General features: G+C 41.4%; 1 protein-coding gene across 1 annotated transcript; it reads left to right on the top strand.

The window, feature by feature from the left end:
• The first annotated feature begins 1,025 nt into the window (after positions 1-1,025).
• On the top strand, positions 1,026-18,015 carry esyt1a (extended synaptotagmin-like protein 1a). Its single transcript, XM_004558783.5, has 31 exons — positions 1,026-1,911; positions 2,698-2,739; positions 5,998-6,132; positions 6,272-6,345; positions 6,598-6,670; positions 6,762-6,851; positions 6,943-6,998; positions 8,071-8,191; positions 8,413-8,589; positions 9,545-9,627; positions 9,803-9,851; positions 10,103-10,192; positions 11,605-11,700; positions 11,779-11,850; positions 11,939-12,025; positions 12,240-12,389; positions 12,800-12,982; positions 13,060-13,236; positions 13,336-13,418; positions 13,520-13,568; positions 13,669-13,758; positions 13,960-14,055; positions 15,164-15,235; positions 15,329-15,415; positions 15,563-15,709; positions 15,885-16,003; positions 16,138-16,233; positions 16,356-16,487; positions 16,559-16,664; positions 16,774-16,823; positions 16,938-18,015. The coding sequence occupies exons 1-31, from the start codon at positions 1,591-1,593 to the stop codon at positions 16,963-16,965; spliced, it is 3,231 nt and encodes a 1,076-aa protein (XP_004558840.2). The 5' UTR covers positions 1,026-1,590; the 3' UTR covers positions 16,966-18,015.
• The last annotated feature ends 186 nt before the right edge of the window (positions 18,016-18,201 follow it).

Below are 18,201 nucleotides of genomic sequence, written 5' to 3'. Positions count from 1 at the left end.
TTTGGACGACTTGAGGACATTTTGATGATTTTTACATTCAGCTGTGAACATAGGAAACACTGTTTGAAACAAATAACATTGACATTCACGTATACATTTCACTTAGCGGTACATTACACCGTATATAATAAGTAAATACACAGGCCTACAAACATGAAATAAACACTCCTAAATACACATGCAGAAAAGAATGTTGTATGTGTGCGCTGAACATTGCTCTATGATTACAGTATGCAATGCAAGCTGCTTTATCTTCAACACTGGAGTTGAGCAATAAAAAAAAGTCTGAAACTATTTTGAACTTTGACACTCTGAATTTGTGCTTTGTATTTAGGAAAATCAAAATCTTTGGAGGGGAAAAGCAAACAGGGTTTAAATATCAAGCTATAACATGCCAAAATCGAAATGTAAGCGATGATGGGTTTGTGGCGGTTATAAGAACAGAAATTGTGGCTCTAATAAAACTCTGCAAATTCTGAGAATAACAAGCTTCATAAAACATGAGCTCCACATTTCGTGGACTCTCACAGTGAAATTTTGTTGCTTTATAGGACTTGGCTGTTTATTGACAGCGTGTTCTTCCTGTCTATGTACACAAAGGATCATCAAACCCGTAAAATCCCTCCAAGCAAATACTGATAACTGGCTGTATCCAAGGCAACAAGGGGGCTATTTAAAACCTGGCCTGTTTTTCTAGCCATAAATGAAGCTATTAAGAAAAAAGGGAGTGGGAGTTGAAAAACACATGACATGAACATTTTATTATTAATTATTCTTATTCTTATTGTTTTGTTTTGTTTTTTTAAACAGGTGCGTAATGTTTACGCCAGAGTCAGATGGCGCAGATCCCTTAGGTGTCGCGACTGTGCCTCCTGGACCCAGTCTGGAAAAAACAAACAAAAAAATAAAAACAACAACAACAACAACACTTCCTGCAGCTGATACAGACCTGTCGATAAAGAAACCGAGCACATGTTTATCAGTTGTTGGTGCCTTCATGATCATCTGTTAAAGCTGCTGCTGCATACTGCAGTGGGGATGAGCGCTTGCGCGAGCAGGAGGATTTATTCCGGTCATGCAAAGAAAGATAACGGGGTGAGCAGCCTGTGCATTAGACATACCACTGTGCTCTGGTAGTAGTGTGTCGTTTGGATTAACTGCTACTCTGAATCAAAAGTGTCCCGTGGTGTCTTCCTACACGATAATCATTCGTTCGCTTTGCGTATCCGTAATACGCTCCGCCTGAGCAGTGCATGACGCTACAAGTAAATTCTAGGGTCTGGGTTTCTACTGGATGTGAAGGAGGGCTTGAAGCCAAGCCCGCCCTCTCGAGACTTAGTTCGTGCTTGCACTGCCTTCTCAAGAGCTTTACACGTAAATTCAAGACGGAATAACCCTCAGTGCCCTGCGGAACTGCGCGGTGCACGTCGAAGAAAAGTGACCATGAAGTGACAGTCCGACGCTTGCCGATTATCGCCGACCTGTCCATGGTTATCACGGTGAGTGTTCCCCAACCCTTGCCACTCAAGAAGAAGACGCAGAAGCCGAAAAGCTGAAGACCAGAACGAGGTAGTGAAGTCGGATCTTGCCATGCCAACCGCGGATGCAGAGCCGGGCATCGGCACGGAGCCTCTAGCCCCGGTCTCAGAGAACCAACCCCAGGGTGAACGCGCAGTGAGTGTGCTGTGGTCGTTTGGGAAATGCCTGGGTGCTCTGCTACCAGTGTACCTGGCCGGATATTACGGCCTCAGCGTCAGCATTGTTCTATTCGGTCTGGTGATCTACATGGGATGGAAACACGGGCGACAAGAGAAAGTGATGAGGCTCAAGTCTGCCATGTACCTCCTGGAGAACGAGAGGGAATTCACCACTCAAACGGTTTTCAGAGCCAAAAGAGATTTGCCTCCCTGGGTGAGTACTGACACCCCCCTCTGTTAGGGTCATTCTCTGCAGAGTGCATCACACGCCACATCTGCCACAAATGTCAGGCTGATGCTTCTGGCAATATTATTCATTTTTATAGTTCTTCGAGTGAAAACACGAAGTCAGGTCGACTTTTACTTCATGGCACTCTGACGAATAGAAGCGATAGTTAATAATGTTGATATGTGCAGGAGAATCCTTCTGATTAATTTCCCTATATTTAGATATTCCTCATGTGAACTGCCTGGGGAAGTAGTCTGAACTGCTGCCTTCTCACCGAGTGTGAACTAATATGTCACGATGTTTACTTTAGAGGAACTTGTGAAACAGCAACAGCAATCTGTGATCTAGTGAAAAAAATCATTTCATCCAGTGGTATGAGAAATTATCCGTGGGCTTTCCTCTTCCCGTTTCGCTACTGTTGACCTTATCTGGCTCCTAAAAACCTGATGAGTCATAAACAACATTCACAGCAGAAGCAAAGACCACCATATCTGGAAAGAGAGCCGGAGGGTCTGTGCGTGTGCGTGTCCTTGTGATGTTAAATGTGCATCATGCGGTTTATGGTTTCCTGAAATATTTTTAGTGACAATATTAGTGCTACTTGTTGTTTTTCCTCTTTTTTAGCTTTAACATATATGTACACACTCTTAGTAGAAATAAGATGATGTAACAAAGAAAAAGTGCATTGAAATTAAACTCTTTGCATCAATTTCTGTTCAAATAAAAAAGTAAACAAAAACAATAATATTTTATTTACACTGTTGTTCACAGGTCAACTTTCCAGATGTGGAAAAAGTTGAGTGGGTCAATAAGGTATGTTGTTTTTTATTTCCTGCATAACTTTGCATGTGTTGATTTCTATGAGAAATTCATATTTTTTTTAAATATCTGGTTCAACATGCAACTCTTTGCATGATTTCTTCATTTGATGTCTCAGCAAAGCAAAGGAAGCTGCAAAAAAACCAAACTGAAGATAAGGCATTCACGATTCACTTGATTAACTTGTATATTAGCTTCAGTGTCTCCAATTTAATATTAAGATAAAGAGCGCTTGTGTGGACTTTGAGGGACCCGGCTCCAGTTGCATGCTCTCCATCAGTGCAGATAATCTGCTGGTGTGATTAAGAGGCAGTGAGAGTGGCCGGGATCATATCGCAGCTTCTTTGTCTCTGTCAGTGCAGCAGCTTCACGTAGGCACAGAGAAAGCGTGGATGTGAATACTAATAATACAAAACACCCATTTGGAGGGAGAAAAATACAATGAACTCGATGACAGAAGCCCAGACTGTGGGATAGCAATTTGCTGGACTCATCTGTCACCCGGCCCACGTCTCTCGCCTGCAGGTTTCCTGACACATGACCTAGCAACTCACTTCCAGCTGTAAAGAAGCCGAGGCAGCCTCAAAATGTTCTCACCTTTTGTTGCATGTGTGAATTTTAAAAAGTAGTGCATGTGCATATGAAAAACAATGTACAGAGTTGCACTGTTATAAGCATGTCCACGAGTGTAACGTAAATAATGCACAGGTGAGCTGCAAAATGGTAGTAATGACTAGTGACAGTGTAGTCACAGTGTAGAGGTCAGAGGATTGGTAAACTGTAAAGGGTTTGGCACCACTGCTGCACTTCTCTCACTGTCATGCTGAAGATAACACCAGTGTGATGCTCTGTGGACTGATAAGACTGGTGAAAGTAAGGCATCACACAGACTCCCTGTAAATATATTAAATTAAATTTACTGCACTAATGTTTTACTCTACAGACCAATAATTTATTAATTATTCTCTTAAGACTTGGGTGGCTCTCAATCAGAAAGTCCTGGATGTAAATACCTGGAGTTTGCATGTTCTCCCCATGTCTGCACAGGTTCTCTCTCTCTCTAGTCAACCTCTTGTCCCATTACAGCTGAAATACACTTTTTTCTCATTTTGCTCCCATCAATTTTCTTTGAAATTATTTTACGAACAGACAAACCAAACCTATTACATAACCTCCCTGACAGAGTTAATAAAATTAGAATGCAACCCACATCCTCATTTGAACTTGTTACATTGATATGGATTGCATTCTAATCTGATTAACAAGGAGGTTGTGCAATTGGTGTGGTTTGTCTGTTAGCAGAGATGGGGCTCGATCTAGAATTGTGTTTTCATAATTGCAAGGATGGGCTCTATTGGACATTTTGCCTAATATCTACATAAATGCATATCAGACAGAAATGTGAAGAAATGAAAAATAGGAAACATTGTTTGATGTCTTGTTGGGAAAATATAAAATAATCTTAATCCAGATGTCCTTCAATGTATGCAATCCTCGGTGCGTGGTGTGAAGGGAGCTTTGTTTTTTCCTCAGTGTAGGTATGCAATCTCATGCTGCTCTTTTAGAGGTACAGTGGGGCAAAAAAGTATTTAGTCAGCCACCGATTGTGCAAGTTCCCCCACTTAAAATGATGACAGAGGTCAGTAATTTGCACCAGAGGTACACTTCAACTGTGAGAGACAGAATGTGAAAAAAAAATCCATGAATCCACATGGTAGGATTTGTAAAGAATTTATTCATAAATCAGGGTGGAAAATAAGTATTTGGTCACCTCAAACAAGGAAAATCTCTGGCTCTCACAGACCTGTAACGTCTTCTGTAAGAAGCTTTTCTGTCCCCCACTCGTTACCTGTATGAATGGCACCTGTTTGAACTCATCATCTGTATAAAAGACACCTGTCCACAGCCTCAAACAGTCAGACTCCAAACTCCGCCATGGCCGAGACCAAAGAGCTTTCGAAGGACACCAGGAAAAGTATTGTAGACCTGCACCAGACTGGGAAGAGTGAATCTACAATAGGCAAGCAGCTTGGTGTGAAAAAATCAACTGTGGGAGCAATCATCAGAAAATGGAAGACATACAAGACCACTGATAATCTCCCTCGATCTGGGGCTCCACGCAAGATCTCATCCCGTGGGGTCAAAATGATCATGAGAACGGTGAGCAAAGATCCCAGAACCACACGGGGGGACCTGGTGAATGACCTGCAGAGAGCTGGGACCAAAGTAACAAAGGTCACCATCAGTAACACACTACAACGGCAGGGAATCAAATCCCGCAGTGCCAGACGTGTTCCGCTGCTGAAGCCAGTGCATGTCCAGGCCCGTCTGAAGTTTGCCAGAGAGCACATGGATGATACAGCAGAGGATTGGGAGAATGTCATGTGGTCAGATGAAACCAAAGTAGAACTTTTTGGTATAAACTCAACTCGTCGTGTTTGGAGGAAGAAGAATACTGAGTTGCATCCCAAGAACACCATACCTACTGTGAAGCATGGGGGTGGAAACATCATGCTATGGGGCTGTTTTTCTGCCAAGGGGACTGGACGACTGATCCGTGTTAAGGACAGAATGAATGGGGCCATGTATCGTGAGATTTTGAGCCAAAACCTCCTTCCATCAGTGAGAACTTTGAAGATGAAACGAGGCTGGGTCTTCCAACATGACAATGATCCAAAACACACCGCCCGGGCAACAAAGGAGTGGCTCCGTAAGAAGCATTTGAAAGTCCTGTTGAAAGTCCTGGAGTGGCCTAGCCAGTCTCCAGACCTAAACCCCATAGAAAATCTGTGGCGGGAGTTGAAAGTCCGTGTTGCTCGGCGACAGCCCCAAAACATCACTGCTCTCGAGAAGATCTGCATGGAGGAATGGGCCAAAATACCAGCTACTGTGTGTGCAAACCTGGTAAAGACCTATAGTAAACGTTTGACCTCTGTTATTGCCAACAAAGGTTATGTTACAAAGTATTGAGTTGTATTTTTGTTATTGACCAAATACTTATTTTCCATCCTAATTTACGAATAAATTCTTTACAAATCCTACCATGTGGATTCATGGATTTTTTTTTTTCACATTCTGTCTCTCACAGTTGAAGTGTACCTCTGGTGCAAATTACTGACCTTTGTCATCATTTTAAGTGGGGGAACTTGCACAATCGGTGGCTGACTAAATACTTTTTTGCCCCACTGTAGGTTTTCTTTTCCTTATTAATACATAAAAACCTTCCCAGTGGCCATGTGTTGTGCTCTGCAGATCCTGCAGCAGGCTTGGCCCTTTATTGGCCAGTATCTGGAGAAGTTACTTGTGGAAATCATTGCTCCTGCCATCCGTACTTCTAGCATTCATCTGCAGACTCTGAGCTTCACCAAGGTTAACATAGGCGACAAGGTATCTGAGCGGCCTGTCACACACACACCCCCACACAGCAATTTCAGTTTGTTACAGTTGACTTTATCTGCTAATGCTGTGTCATCAAGTCTCTGTCAGTCTTGTTTGCTTTGTTTAATAGCAGCTGCTGTGTTCACAGGCGCTGAAGGTGGCTGGCGTAAAGGCTCATACGGAAAATGATAAGAGACAAGTTATGTTGGATTTGTACTTAAGGTAATCCAACACATCTGTGATTAGTTTCATGTGTTATCCCTCTGTCTACCTGCCTAAATAGGTCGGTCAAGTCAAATGCTAAAATGTTCTTGAAGTGTTCTAAAGCTTCTTGCAAGGGCTTGGCCCTGTCTTGAACAACAGAACAGTGTTTACTTAATACAGAATAAGAAAACAGCTCCGTCATAACTCGCACAAGCTGTTTCCTTTGTTTAAACACTTATCTTTAGATCTGTCACTTCCCTTCTGTTACAGCTATGCCGGTGATGTTGAGATCAATGTTGAAATCAAAAAGTACTTTTGCAAAGCTGGAGTAAAAGGAGTCCAGGTACGAGAAGAATCACTGGGATACTCTCACATTGCTGCTGTAATTAAGTGGCCTGAAAACACATTTTCAGAATCTAATTTTCTCTTTGCAGCTTCACGGGATGCTGCGTGTGATCCTCGAGCCTCTGATTGGAAACATACCGCTGGTTGGAGCTGTCACAATGTTCTTCATTCGCAGGCCTGTGAGTGTTTTTTTGTTTAATGGCTTTGCACTTTGCAGTAATGCAAGGCCTTTTACTTATTCATGTCTATTTGTCTGTATCATATGTGTAGAAACTGGACATCAACTGGACCGGACTTACCAACCTCTTGGATATCCCTGGATTGAAGTGAGTCTATATGATGGAGTTGATCTTTATGCTCACTCGAGTTGTGCAACCTGCCGAAAAAGTTGGAGTTGCATGTTATGGATCTTATTTACACGTTTCAGAGAGGTTATTGTTTATTTAGCTGCTGGTAGTACAGAGGCTTTTCTTGGAATTGAACTGAACTCCAAAACAAACAGATCAGAGCTGAAGAGCCCATCTGTTCACTGGCAGCTCTGTGTGGTCGCATCCTTAAAGGATAGTGTTGGTAACAGCTTCAGTTTTTATTCTTGTCAGCAAACTCTATGAAATTACAAGGAAAAAAAGAGTAAATTATCCAATTTTTCATCTGTTTCTATGCATATCCATTGCTATCCAAAAACTCTTAAAAAACAGTGTGTGTAGTTCTTGGGTAGGTTGACATGTTACTCCTCTAAAACAAACAGTGCATCTTATTATAAGTAATTCTAAGACGTTCCTGGTGCAGTATTGAAAAGAGCATTCAAAAGTACTTATTCATTAACAAACTACACAATGCATCAATAAAGATTTTCAACTACTAGTGCCTTCATTTATATTTGGGGGATTTCAAGTCTTGTTCTGGGAATTCTTCAGCAACAATCAGACAAAAATGTGGACAATAACAACCTCATTATTTATGTTTCTAGAATTTAATCATAATGTACTGTGTATAGTTTTATATAGAAGGCATAGTCTCACCAGTGGGATAGATTGTCAGTTCATATTCAGTGTGCTTATGTGTATGCTGGCTTATTCTACTCTGTGTGGAATAAACAGCAAAGTGTACTTTTGCAGAAAAACCAAACAATAAAAGTAAACATAGAATTAAAGCATTATCAGAGGCATAAATGTATTTCTGATACAGCATCAGTATTCCCTTTGGCAATGCTTTTAATCCTTCAGTCTACATAACTTTAAGAAATCTCCTCGTCTTTAACCAGTGGGTGTTTCTGTTTAGTTCTGTTGCTGGTTTTCATGCTTTCTTTTTATGCATGGACAGATGCACATAACCTGTGTGTGTGTCTGTATGTGCCTCCCTGTGCGTGCCCAACATCATCCTTGCATTCATTTGCAGTGCCATGTCGGACACTATGATAATGGATGCAATTGCCTCCCACCTGGTGCTCCCCAATCGTCTCACTATTCCCTTGGTGGCCGACCTGCACGTTGCGCAACTCCGCTCCCCTCTCCCAAGGGTAACTGTCTCAGTGACGAATGACCTTTCAAATTACGTAGACTGATGCAGATGTGTGTGTGTGATCGTCATATTAGCTGCAAACACATAGACTTAAGGCCGTACAGTAAATATGACGCATGCAATCGAATTTTGTGGCGATACCAGTCGACAAACCTTTTGATTTTATTTTTGTATCCCTGTTTTGTTTTTTGTTTTTTTGCATGTTTACGCACATGCTAGGGAGTTGTGCGTATTCACCTGCTGGAGGCTGAGGACCTGACCGCCAAGGACACGGTCATCAAGGGCTTAATCGATGGGAAGTCAGACCCATACGCTGTGCTGCGTGTTGGAACCCAGATTTTCACCTCTCATCACGTCGACAGCAACCTGAACCCGCAGTGGAGGGAGATGTATGAGGTGAGAGGGCTGCGAGTACGGAATAGATACCCTGTGTAAAGAAACAGGAGATATATGGCTTTGCCTTGACATTGGAGTACAGCTCCTCCAACCAATTTATGTGCCAAAAGCTATAGGTTCATATTGGTGTCCTTGCTTCGTAGGGATTGCAGTAAGTCCTTGATAGTAAGTATGTCCCTGGTGCTTCTAAGATAAACAGCTTTGTGGAGATTTTATCTAGTTCTGCAGGAAGCTGCTGTGTCACAGATAAGCAAGAATTGTGAAAACTGCTTGCTCAGAACATGTTTATCTTTTCAATTCAAGCCATGAACTAAATAGATATGAAATTATATACATATATTTGCCTACCACAGTAGTGAAGAGTTCTTGCCATTGTGTTGTTTGCATGCTCTTTTGTATGCCGTATGTGGTTTTATCTACGCCATTCTTGTACAAGATCAGAACTACCAGCTTAATATTGTGCACTTTCCCCATGTGCTGCATAAAGAGCTCTAACTAGGACATTGGACACTAGACCTTTGTAGGTGGCACTGGGACATTGGCTGCAGATCCTTTGGAATATGGGGTTTAAGGGTGGCGGCTGGATTTGTCCTGGAACAGCTTGATCGGAGTGGGATATGGGGAGTTTAGAGGCCCTAATTTTACTTGTTTTTTGACCATTTTTGAGCAGCTTTTGTGGTGTGGCAGTAATCATTATCCTGCTCGGGAATACCACCACTGCTGGAGACTACCATTGGCACTGGCTGGGGGGTGGGACCCGTTTAAGAGGGTAGCACATATTAAAGTAACCCAAGGTTTCCCAGTAGAACCTTGTGTTGTAATGAAATGATGGTCGCTGTTACGCACTTCGCTTGCTTGTGGTTTTAATGTTGTGGCTGATTGGTGTATATATTTGTGTATCTGTTGTGTGTGTTGTGTATTTGTCCATTTATGTGTGTGTGTGTATGTGTGTCAGGTGATTGTCCATGAAGTACCTGGTCAGGAGTTGGAAGTGGAAGTATTTGACAAAGACCCAGACCAGGATGACTTCCTGGGGAGGTAGCTTATTCATTTTCATTCATTTACTCTGTCTCTATGTGCTCCTCGTGCCATTTCCATAACTGCTTTTGCGATGTCGGGCCACGATTCTGCTGAAATTTGAACAGCTTGGTCTCATTTATTCTGGGATTGATCAATTTTCTTCTCTGTGTCTTTCTATCTGTTTCTCTTCCAGGGTCAAAATTGATCTTGATATTGTAAAGAAGGCCAGAGTTGTGGATGATGTGAGTAGCGACGCTTGGGAGGTTTCTGACTTAAAAGTTGCATTTTTTTCTCTGTCTCAGTAAACAAATTGTGAAAATGGGATGAAACAGTGCAGCATAACGGTTAGCATGTGACACAGGAGACACCCATGTGCCTCCTCGTGATCTGCTCTTGTTACGCCACCTTCAGTTCTGCCATCCTGCTCAGGCTCAAGAATTCAGCCAGATAAAAAAAATGTTTGTGTAATGAGCCCTCTGTTTTTTTTACACAGTGGTTCGATCTGAGGGACGTCACATCTGGCAGTGTTCACCTCCGGCTTGAGTGGCTCTCTCTGCTGTCTTCTGCTGACAGACTGAGTGAGGTGAGGCTAGAGCAGAGTCTAACGCTCTTGTTTCCTCAGTGCTGTGCAGTGTCAGTGATCATTGTTTTTTCCGTCTTCTTATATTCTTGCCATGTAATCTTTGGTTTTATTTCATAATATGAGAATAAACTGGAAATACAGACCGGAAAGGACAATCAGCCTGAGAACTCTCAGGTTAGATGGTTCATGTCGTAAACAGGACCAGCGGCCTCTGCTATCAAAAGATCCATTTTTGAGCAGTTTGACTGTAGCCACAAAACACAAACGTTAGCCATAGGCATGCATGTGTGTGTCTGTTTCTATGTGTGAGCCATGCAACAGACTGGTGACATGTCTAGGATGTACGCTGCCTCTCAACCAATGACATCTGGGATAAGCTGTTAGTGAGTGCAAAGAGTCATGGCAGAATCTACTGCATGCATGGAGAAGAGATGTGAACGATAACTGACCAATGGAAGAGCTTGTTCTTTAGTTCAATCCCAAACTGTGAACACACATTGTAAATGACTGCAGTATAAATGAATCACATTGCTCTGACTTATATCCCCAAAGCTTATATTAAATGTAACTACTAGAAGGGTTCTCTGTTCTGTTGTATGTGGAAAGAGACTTCACATACATATATGTGAAGTCAGATCACTGGTGAAGAGATGGCTCTTAAACCTAATTTGAACTTGGTGAATATTTGTGCAGAGGGTTTGTGATGCCAGGACTTTACTTGCCACATTGTGTATAGCTTTCCCATGAAAGAAACAAACAACTTGTGTAATTTCACACTTGCTTAAGGAAATAACCGAAGTGATTGCACAAAACCGCACAAAAAAACAAGCTAGAAAAAATCTGTAATTTTCTGAAGAAGAATAATAGTGAAGTAGGTCAGTGGCAGGAAGACCTGAATTCTTATCTTAATCTAATTTTTTAAACGATTTTTTTATTATTCACTCTGTACGTGTCACCTAGCTATGCTGAATGCACCTTCTTGTTGTTTCTACTGTCAAATTCAAAATACTAATAATTGAATAATAGAATAATGTTTGAAAAAACAAATGGAGAATGGAAAGAACCACAATCATAGATAAAAGTGTAAAAAAACCTTGCTGATTTCCCTTTATTATCATTTTTTAAATCTGTCAAAGGAGCCACCAGAGACGAGCGCAGATGAGTCGTCTGCTGTCTTAAACTGCACGTTTACTACAACTACAAGAATCCAAGCATCCAGTTATTTATTGATTAACCATCATGGATCACAAAATGAAAAGTTTAACTTGTATTCATACTCACTACAACAAAATACTGTGACACATCAAACACCCATATAATAATAGGAAGGATGTTTTGAAAAATAACTACTGGTAGGACACTGGACTTGTACATAATTTTGCTCACATGTTTTTCTTTTATTCTTCTACCAGGTGATTGCGAAGAACCAGAATTTGACCAGTAAGGTGGCTGAACCTCCGTCTGCTGCCATCCTAGCTGTCTATCTCGATCAGGCTTATCAGCTGCCTGTAAGAGCATCACAGTTTGATTTATGTGGGATTCAGTTTTGTTCTGTTACCCAAACTGATCTGTTTCAAATGTCATAGATGAGAAAAGGTAATAAGGACCCAAGCCCGATGGTACAGATTTCTGTTCAGGATAAAACTAAAGAGAGCAAGGTAAGAGTGATGAGATGAAGAGTAACTAGTGATGAATACCTCCCTCCGGCCTCTGGACATTATTAATGATTTATTCTTGCATTTGCAGACTTGCTACGGTACAACCAGCCCAGTGTGGGAAGATGCTTTTACCTTCTTCATTAAGGATCCTCACAAACAAAATATCGACATTCAGGTGAGTCATCCTCAGAAGCAACTGAACTCACTCATTAAGCTAGCTGCTGAGAGTTTAGGTATAGCTATACACCTAATACCTAAAAACCTCCCTATAGCTTACCTTTCCATCTGTTTAAATTCAGACTTGATGTATTTTCTATAAACTGCCCTCTCCTCCTTACTTTGCCTTTCTTATAACCCTAACTCGACCTTTTTTGTTGTGTTTCAATCAGGTCAAAGATGACGACCGAGCTCTGTCCTTGGGCAGTCTAAAAATCCCTCTGGCCCGTCTTGTCGGGATGCCCGAGCTCACCATGGATCAGTGGTTCCAGTTGGAGAATTCGGGTTCAGCCAGCCGCATCTTCATCAAAATTGTGCTGAGGGTTGGTATTTCACATACACAAATACTTAAACACTTATTTTGTGCACAGACTTTAATGGGTAGTTTGCTTTAATAAATTAATACCTGAAGATGCCTTCAGCAGTGAGATACGAACTCCAATGTTCATATCAAATGTCCAAAGCAAATTCCCACCATAAGTCAGAATTTTGGGTTATTATCTAAAAATGTTGAAATTCTTATCTGTTTTTTATGAGAAAATAACTTGAAATTGAGAAAACAACATGAAATTGTGATATAATAAGCCAAATCTTTGACTTATGGAAGCAGAAAAACGTTTTTTCAGTGGCAGAAATTCTATATAAAGCTGTGAACCTCTTTTTTGATTATCACAGGGAATAAAACATCACTGTTTGGTTCTCACTGTTGCTCATATTTCTTGTTTCCTGCTAGGTTTTGTGGCTAAGTGATGATGCCAGTCCTACAACTCCTTCTCCTCGCCCCACAGACCCTGGGTCTACATCAAGTCAGGGGGGAACTACATCAAACCAGAACCCTTCAGGACCCGGTGGGTTGACTAAACCTCAGCCAACACGACCACAGCACACCACCCCCGATCCAGAGTTTGGAACTGAGGTAATAAAGTGAAAAAGCTGCAGACAGCACTTTAATACACATCCTCCAAAAACAGCCACACCACTGTCTGCCTGCAGGGAGTGTTGCGAATCCATCTGATGGAGGCCCAAAACCTGATTGCCAAAGACAACTTTATGGGTGGCATGATGAAGGGGAAGAGCGACCCCTACGTGAAGATTCGTGTCGGTGGTATAACCTTCCGCAGCCACACCATCAAAGAGAACCTCAACCCTGTCTGGAACGAACTCTATGAGGTGCTATCACTTTTAAAAGTTTCACTTAGATATTCTATCCATCTGATCAGATCATTCAATTTTAGATTACAAATACTTGATTTCTTTTTTCCTGTTTAGGTTATTTTGACCCAGCTTCCAGGTCAAGAAATCCAGTTTGAGTTGTTTGATAAGGACATTGATCAGGATGACTTCCTGGGAAGGTGAGTCCTTACATCACACAAAAAAACGTGAACATTTCTGACTAGTTTGTTTTTAAACCTGCTGACAAATGAAGGATAAAATTTTGTGCCTTTTTTTGCAGGTTCAAACTTAGCCTACGAGACATCATCAGCGCACGATACACCGATACGGTGTGTGCCATTATTAAAAAGACGTGACCAAATAATATAGCAAATATTTACATTTGTATTCTTATCATAACTTAAATTTTTTGTAACACTTTTGTTTCAGTGGTACACTCTAAATGATGTGAAGTCTGGTCGAGTTCACCTAATGCTGGAGTGGCTGCCGAGGGTCTCTGACCTCTCCAGACTGGAGCAGGTTCAGTATTTCTATTTTCCATTGTCTAATGACCTGGACGCGCCCAGCTAAATACACTTACAGTTAAATAAAATACACAAAAGATTTTGTGTCCTAAACTTAAAGCTAGTGCTGCAAAGGAAACATGAACTGCTAGTTTCCTATTTCAAGTGTCTTCCTGAAACGCTCTCTCTCTCCTGTCTTTGCCCCTCTTTTCTACAGATCCTGCAGTACCAGTCCCTGCAGTCTTTCCAAAACAAGGTGGTGCCGTCAGCCGCTCTGGTGTTCGTGTACGTGGAGCGTGCCCACGGCCTTCCGGTGAGACCATATCGATGAGTGTTTATGGTCATTTTTTTAATATTTTGCTTCCAATGAGCCAGACTTTCCAATGAGCAATAGTTCTAGAGACTTTCTGGAGGTCTTAAAAAGTCTTTCTTTGGACATTGGCGGGTTTTTTTTTTAGACTTTTTCAGCTTGCTGTGCCTGGTCATTTCAGAAGAATGCCTTTTTGTGTTTGTTTAGCCACAAACACTTGTCTATGTTTTACCTATTTCAAGGATGAAGCAGTATTATAAATGGTAAACTGACTGGTGCTTTTATAGCTCTTTTCTACTCTGCCTGTGCACTCAAAGGGCCATATACAACTAGTCTCAGTGACACCCATTCACATGCTTTTTCAAAACCAAGTGCTTTCTCTCTAACAGTCACGCATATTCATAGAGGAAACTGGGGTTAGTATCTTGGCCAAGAATATTTGGCAAGCAGTTGGCACCAAATTACAAACTGGTAGGTGACCTGCTCTAACTCCTGAGCTACAGCCCCGCAGTTGTGTCTACACGTACTATAACAGATAACAATTTGCTTTAACAGAACCGATTTTAAATTGTATCTGTGGGAACTATTTGACTAGCAGCCCATTTATTTTACTCTAAGAAAAACGGTTATAAGATCGTTTTTTACATCAACAAGGTCATTCCCAAAGAGCTATTAGCTTCACATGGTGGCGCGACATCTCCTTAAAAACATCTGAGGAAACTGGACAAGTGGAGGACAAAAGAGGAAGTGGCATGCTAAAATCATGCACAGTGTTGCTCAGCAGAGCGGTACAACAGTGAGTGTCTACAGTTGTCTTTAAACACAGTGGTGGAATTATGAATGCAGAAATGCACCAACAGAGAACAGAACAAAAGGCAGCCAACATCCAAAGAAGAGCTTTGAACGTCCTTTAAGAAGCCTGGAGAACCATTCCTGCAGTCTACTTAAAGACATGACAAGAAAGCCTAAGAGTGTTCAAGCTGTGTCACATCAAATATTGACTTTCAAGCTGGTTAGACAGAGTACAAACTGTTTCTGTCTTATATTTCCACGCTGATGCTGTTGCTTACAGTTCCTGTAGTGCCGTGTAATCATTTGTACGTTATTTCAGCTGAAGAAGAATGGAAAGGAGCCAAAAGTTGGAGCCGAGATTATCCTTAAAAATGTTTCATACAAAACCAAGGTAGGCTCTTAACTCACTAAAGATGTTCACTGAAAATAAAGGGAAAAAATGGTGTTTCACAAAAGTCACATTTATTGTTTGTTTTTTCTAAAGGTCTCTGAGCGATCCACGTCCCCTCGATGGGATGAAGGCTTTCACTTTTTGACTAGTGACCCCAGAAGTGAAATACTCACGGTCAAGGTGCGAGTCATTATCTATATTTATCTGAATCATGAGGATGCAAAGTAGATGCATTTGATTCACACCATTTGTCAAAACTAAAACATTTTACACCAATAAAAGAAGTAGAAGATGTGTGCGTTTATTTATGTCTTTGTTTCCTTGTAGCTTTCCCACAGCTGGGGCCAGGCTCTCGGCTCTTTGACACTTCCTCTGAAGGAGGTGCTGGCTGAGACAGACTTGGTTCTGGACCGCTGGCTCAATCTGGATGGAGCGCTGCCAGAGAGCCAGATACTGTTGATGGTCATACTGAAGGTACTGCAGACAGGCTGCTTATTTTCACTGTGCTGTAGTAGCTTTTCTTGGAGCAATGCTATACTAAGTGCTTACTGACTGTGTGCCATTATCTAAACTAGTCCATGATGTTTATTAAGTCATAATTATTGAGTCATGATTTTTATTCAGTGATTATTTTTAATATACCTTGCAGATCCTAGACACTCAGCTGGCAGTGTGTCGTGGGGCTGTAGGGGAGGGAGGTGTCGATGGCGTCATCCCTAAATGGGATCCTTCTCATCTGGACCTCAGACACAGACCTGGATTCTCCATGTGAGTCACACATAGGGGTATAGTAGTCCTGCTGTGTGGTGCATACCTGCACTGTAAGCGCAGTAATATACTTAAGTGACTGTCCAAATGACACCCAAATGTAAATAAACATCATTTCTCATCTGTGTCTTTAGGGTGAGTGACAACCCAAACTCAGCAGGACAGGTGAAGCTTACCATCGGTTACTCCATGGAGGAAAACCGGCTTTTCATCACTGTTCACTCCTGCAGGTTTCTATAAGCCATACGTTACCCATCCCATCATCATCATCATCATCATCATCATCATCATCATCACACTTTAAGCAGAAAAACCATCAAATGTTGTGGATGTGATCTCTTTATACTGACAGAGCATTGGTAGCGCGTTCCAAGGATGGCGCAGACCCGTATGTTTCCTTCATCCTGTTGCCTGACAAGAAGGCTACCACCAAGAGGAAAACTGCGACCAAGAAGAAAGACCTCAGCCCAGAATTTAATGAGAGGCAAGACAAACAAATAGGGCTGTGATTATAGCGACTGACCTCTCCCACATTAACCTTGCTTGTTTCTGTAGGTTTGACTTTGACTTATCAGTCGAGGAATCCTCTCAGAGAAGACTGGACCTGTCTGTGAAGAACAGTGTCTCTTTCATCAGCCGAGAGAGGGAGCTTATCGGCAAGGTATTTGTAATCGGTCACGTCTGAAATTCAGCTCGTCTTTGCCCAAGGTTGTGTAAAATACTTGGCTTTAATCTCAAGACTCTTCTTCTCTCTCTCTCGTTGCCTTCAGTTGCAGCTGGACCTGGACCAAATTGACCTCAAGACGGGTGTCACACAGTGGTAACTATTTAACCCTTTCATGCATCAATTATAAGAACCACAGTGAAGTGTTTTTATTCTTCTTTAAGCATGACAAAAAACAATCCATTGTCTTTTCTTTCTTTTTATTTTCAGGTACGACTTGGCAGCAGAGACCAACTAAAAGAATCAATGCCTGATCCTCAGGCATCTACTTTCAAACATAAGCATTGCTTCTGTGATCTGTGATTTGTGCGTGTGTATATTCAGCTTAAATGGAAATTTCCACCATCACTGAAGAAAAAAAAACGATGACATATCTGCTCCAGAAAAACACAGTCCATCAGTATTTATGAGCAAAACTTTACTTGTCGCTAAATATTCGTGAAGTGATAACTGTGCTGAATCCATTCTGTCTCAGGCAGATATTTAAGCTGAATAAATATTTGATAATAATGCAACTATGTTGCACGACAAACCAAGGTTATGTGTGTTTAAAGCATGCAAAAAGTCCTCTTGCATTTTAGCTTTAAAAGGGCTTATATATTTGTCCAATTTCCAAAGGTACGACAACATTTTATGGATTTTCAGCATCCAACAAAACGGGAAAACATTTGTTTGAATTTTATTTGTTACAGTCTCCAAACAGTTCCTGTTATGGCTTTGTTTATGTGGGTTTATATTACTGCCATAAGTATTTCAAAACTGTGCACAGTTTGTCAGTGTTTATGAAATATGTTCCAGATGAAGTTTTATATGTTTTAACCAGAACTTTCTGAATGTTAATTTTTTTTAAATCAAAGTGTTACAAGCCTTCAAGCCCAAATTTCCACTGAGAACAGAGGTACGATGCTGTACAGTCTTAATCACTGTGCTTTTACCAAGAGAAAACTTTGTAGATGTTTTGTCCAGAGCTCCTTTGTGTTTTTATGTGTTTGTAGTCCTAAATGCAAATGGCTGATGGCTTACAGTCATGTTTATGCTTTATTTTTACACGCAAAACCCTTTTTGACCTCATGAGAAGCAGATTATTGTATACCTGTTCCGGGACAACTTCCATGTCCCATCATGTCTCACCTCACTGCAGACACTTAGACACTGATTTGTGGTAAAGGGTGGGGAAAAAACAGAGTGTCAGAAGTAAAAAGGAAAACTGCTGTGCTTTGATAATTTCAACATATCATCATGCATCTGCTAAAGCTGTTGATTAAACTTTGCACTCCTGTGAATCCAACCAGCTTTGTCATCTATTTATTTCTCTGATCTTTCTTGTCATGGCCATTTCTTGCCAGCAGGTCGCGATAAAGTGCTGACAATCGGCTTTTCCGTCCAGCTGTATGCAGGCTCACTGCTTACAGATGTGAGGGGCGGGAGGGAGGGAGACAGATTGCAATGACTGACATGCAGTCAGACCAACAGG

Source organism: Maylandia zebra, linkage group LG20, assembly GCF_041146795.1.
Source record: "Maylandia zebra isolate NMK-2024a linkage group LG20, Mzebra_GT3a, whole genome shotgun sequence".
In the NCBI taxonomy this organism is placed as follows: Eukaryota; Metazoa; Chordata; class Actinopteri; order Cichliformes; family Cichlidae; genus Maylandia; species Maylandia zebra.
Note: the sequence above shows the minus strand (reverse complement) of the source record. Positions and strands in the feature narration are given on the sequence as shown.

What these genes read in the sequence shown, in the direction of transcription:
- esyt1a (XM_004558783.5), top strand. Translation starts at nt 1,591, where the DNA reads ATGCCAACCGCGGATGCAGAGCCGGGCATCGGCACGGAGCCTCTAGCC. An exon ending in TTGGATATCCCTGGATTGAA is followed by an intron (nt 6,999 to 8,070) that starts GTGAGTCTATAT and finishes ATTCATTTGCAG; the next exon opens with TGCCATGTCGGACACTATGA. An exon ending in AGTGGAGGGAGATGTATGAG is followed by an intron (nt 8,590 to 9,544) that starts GTGAGAGGGCTG and finishes TATGTGTGTCAG; the next exon opens with GTGATTGTCCATGAAGTACC.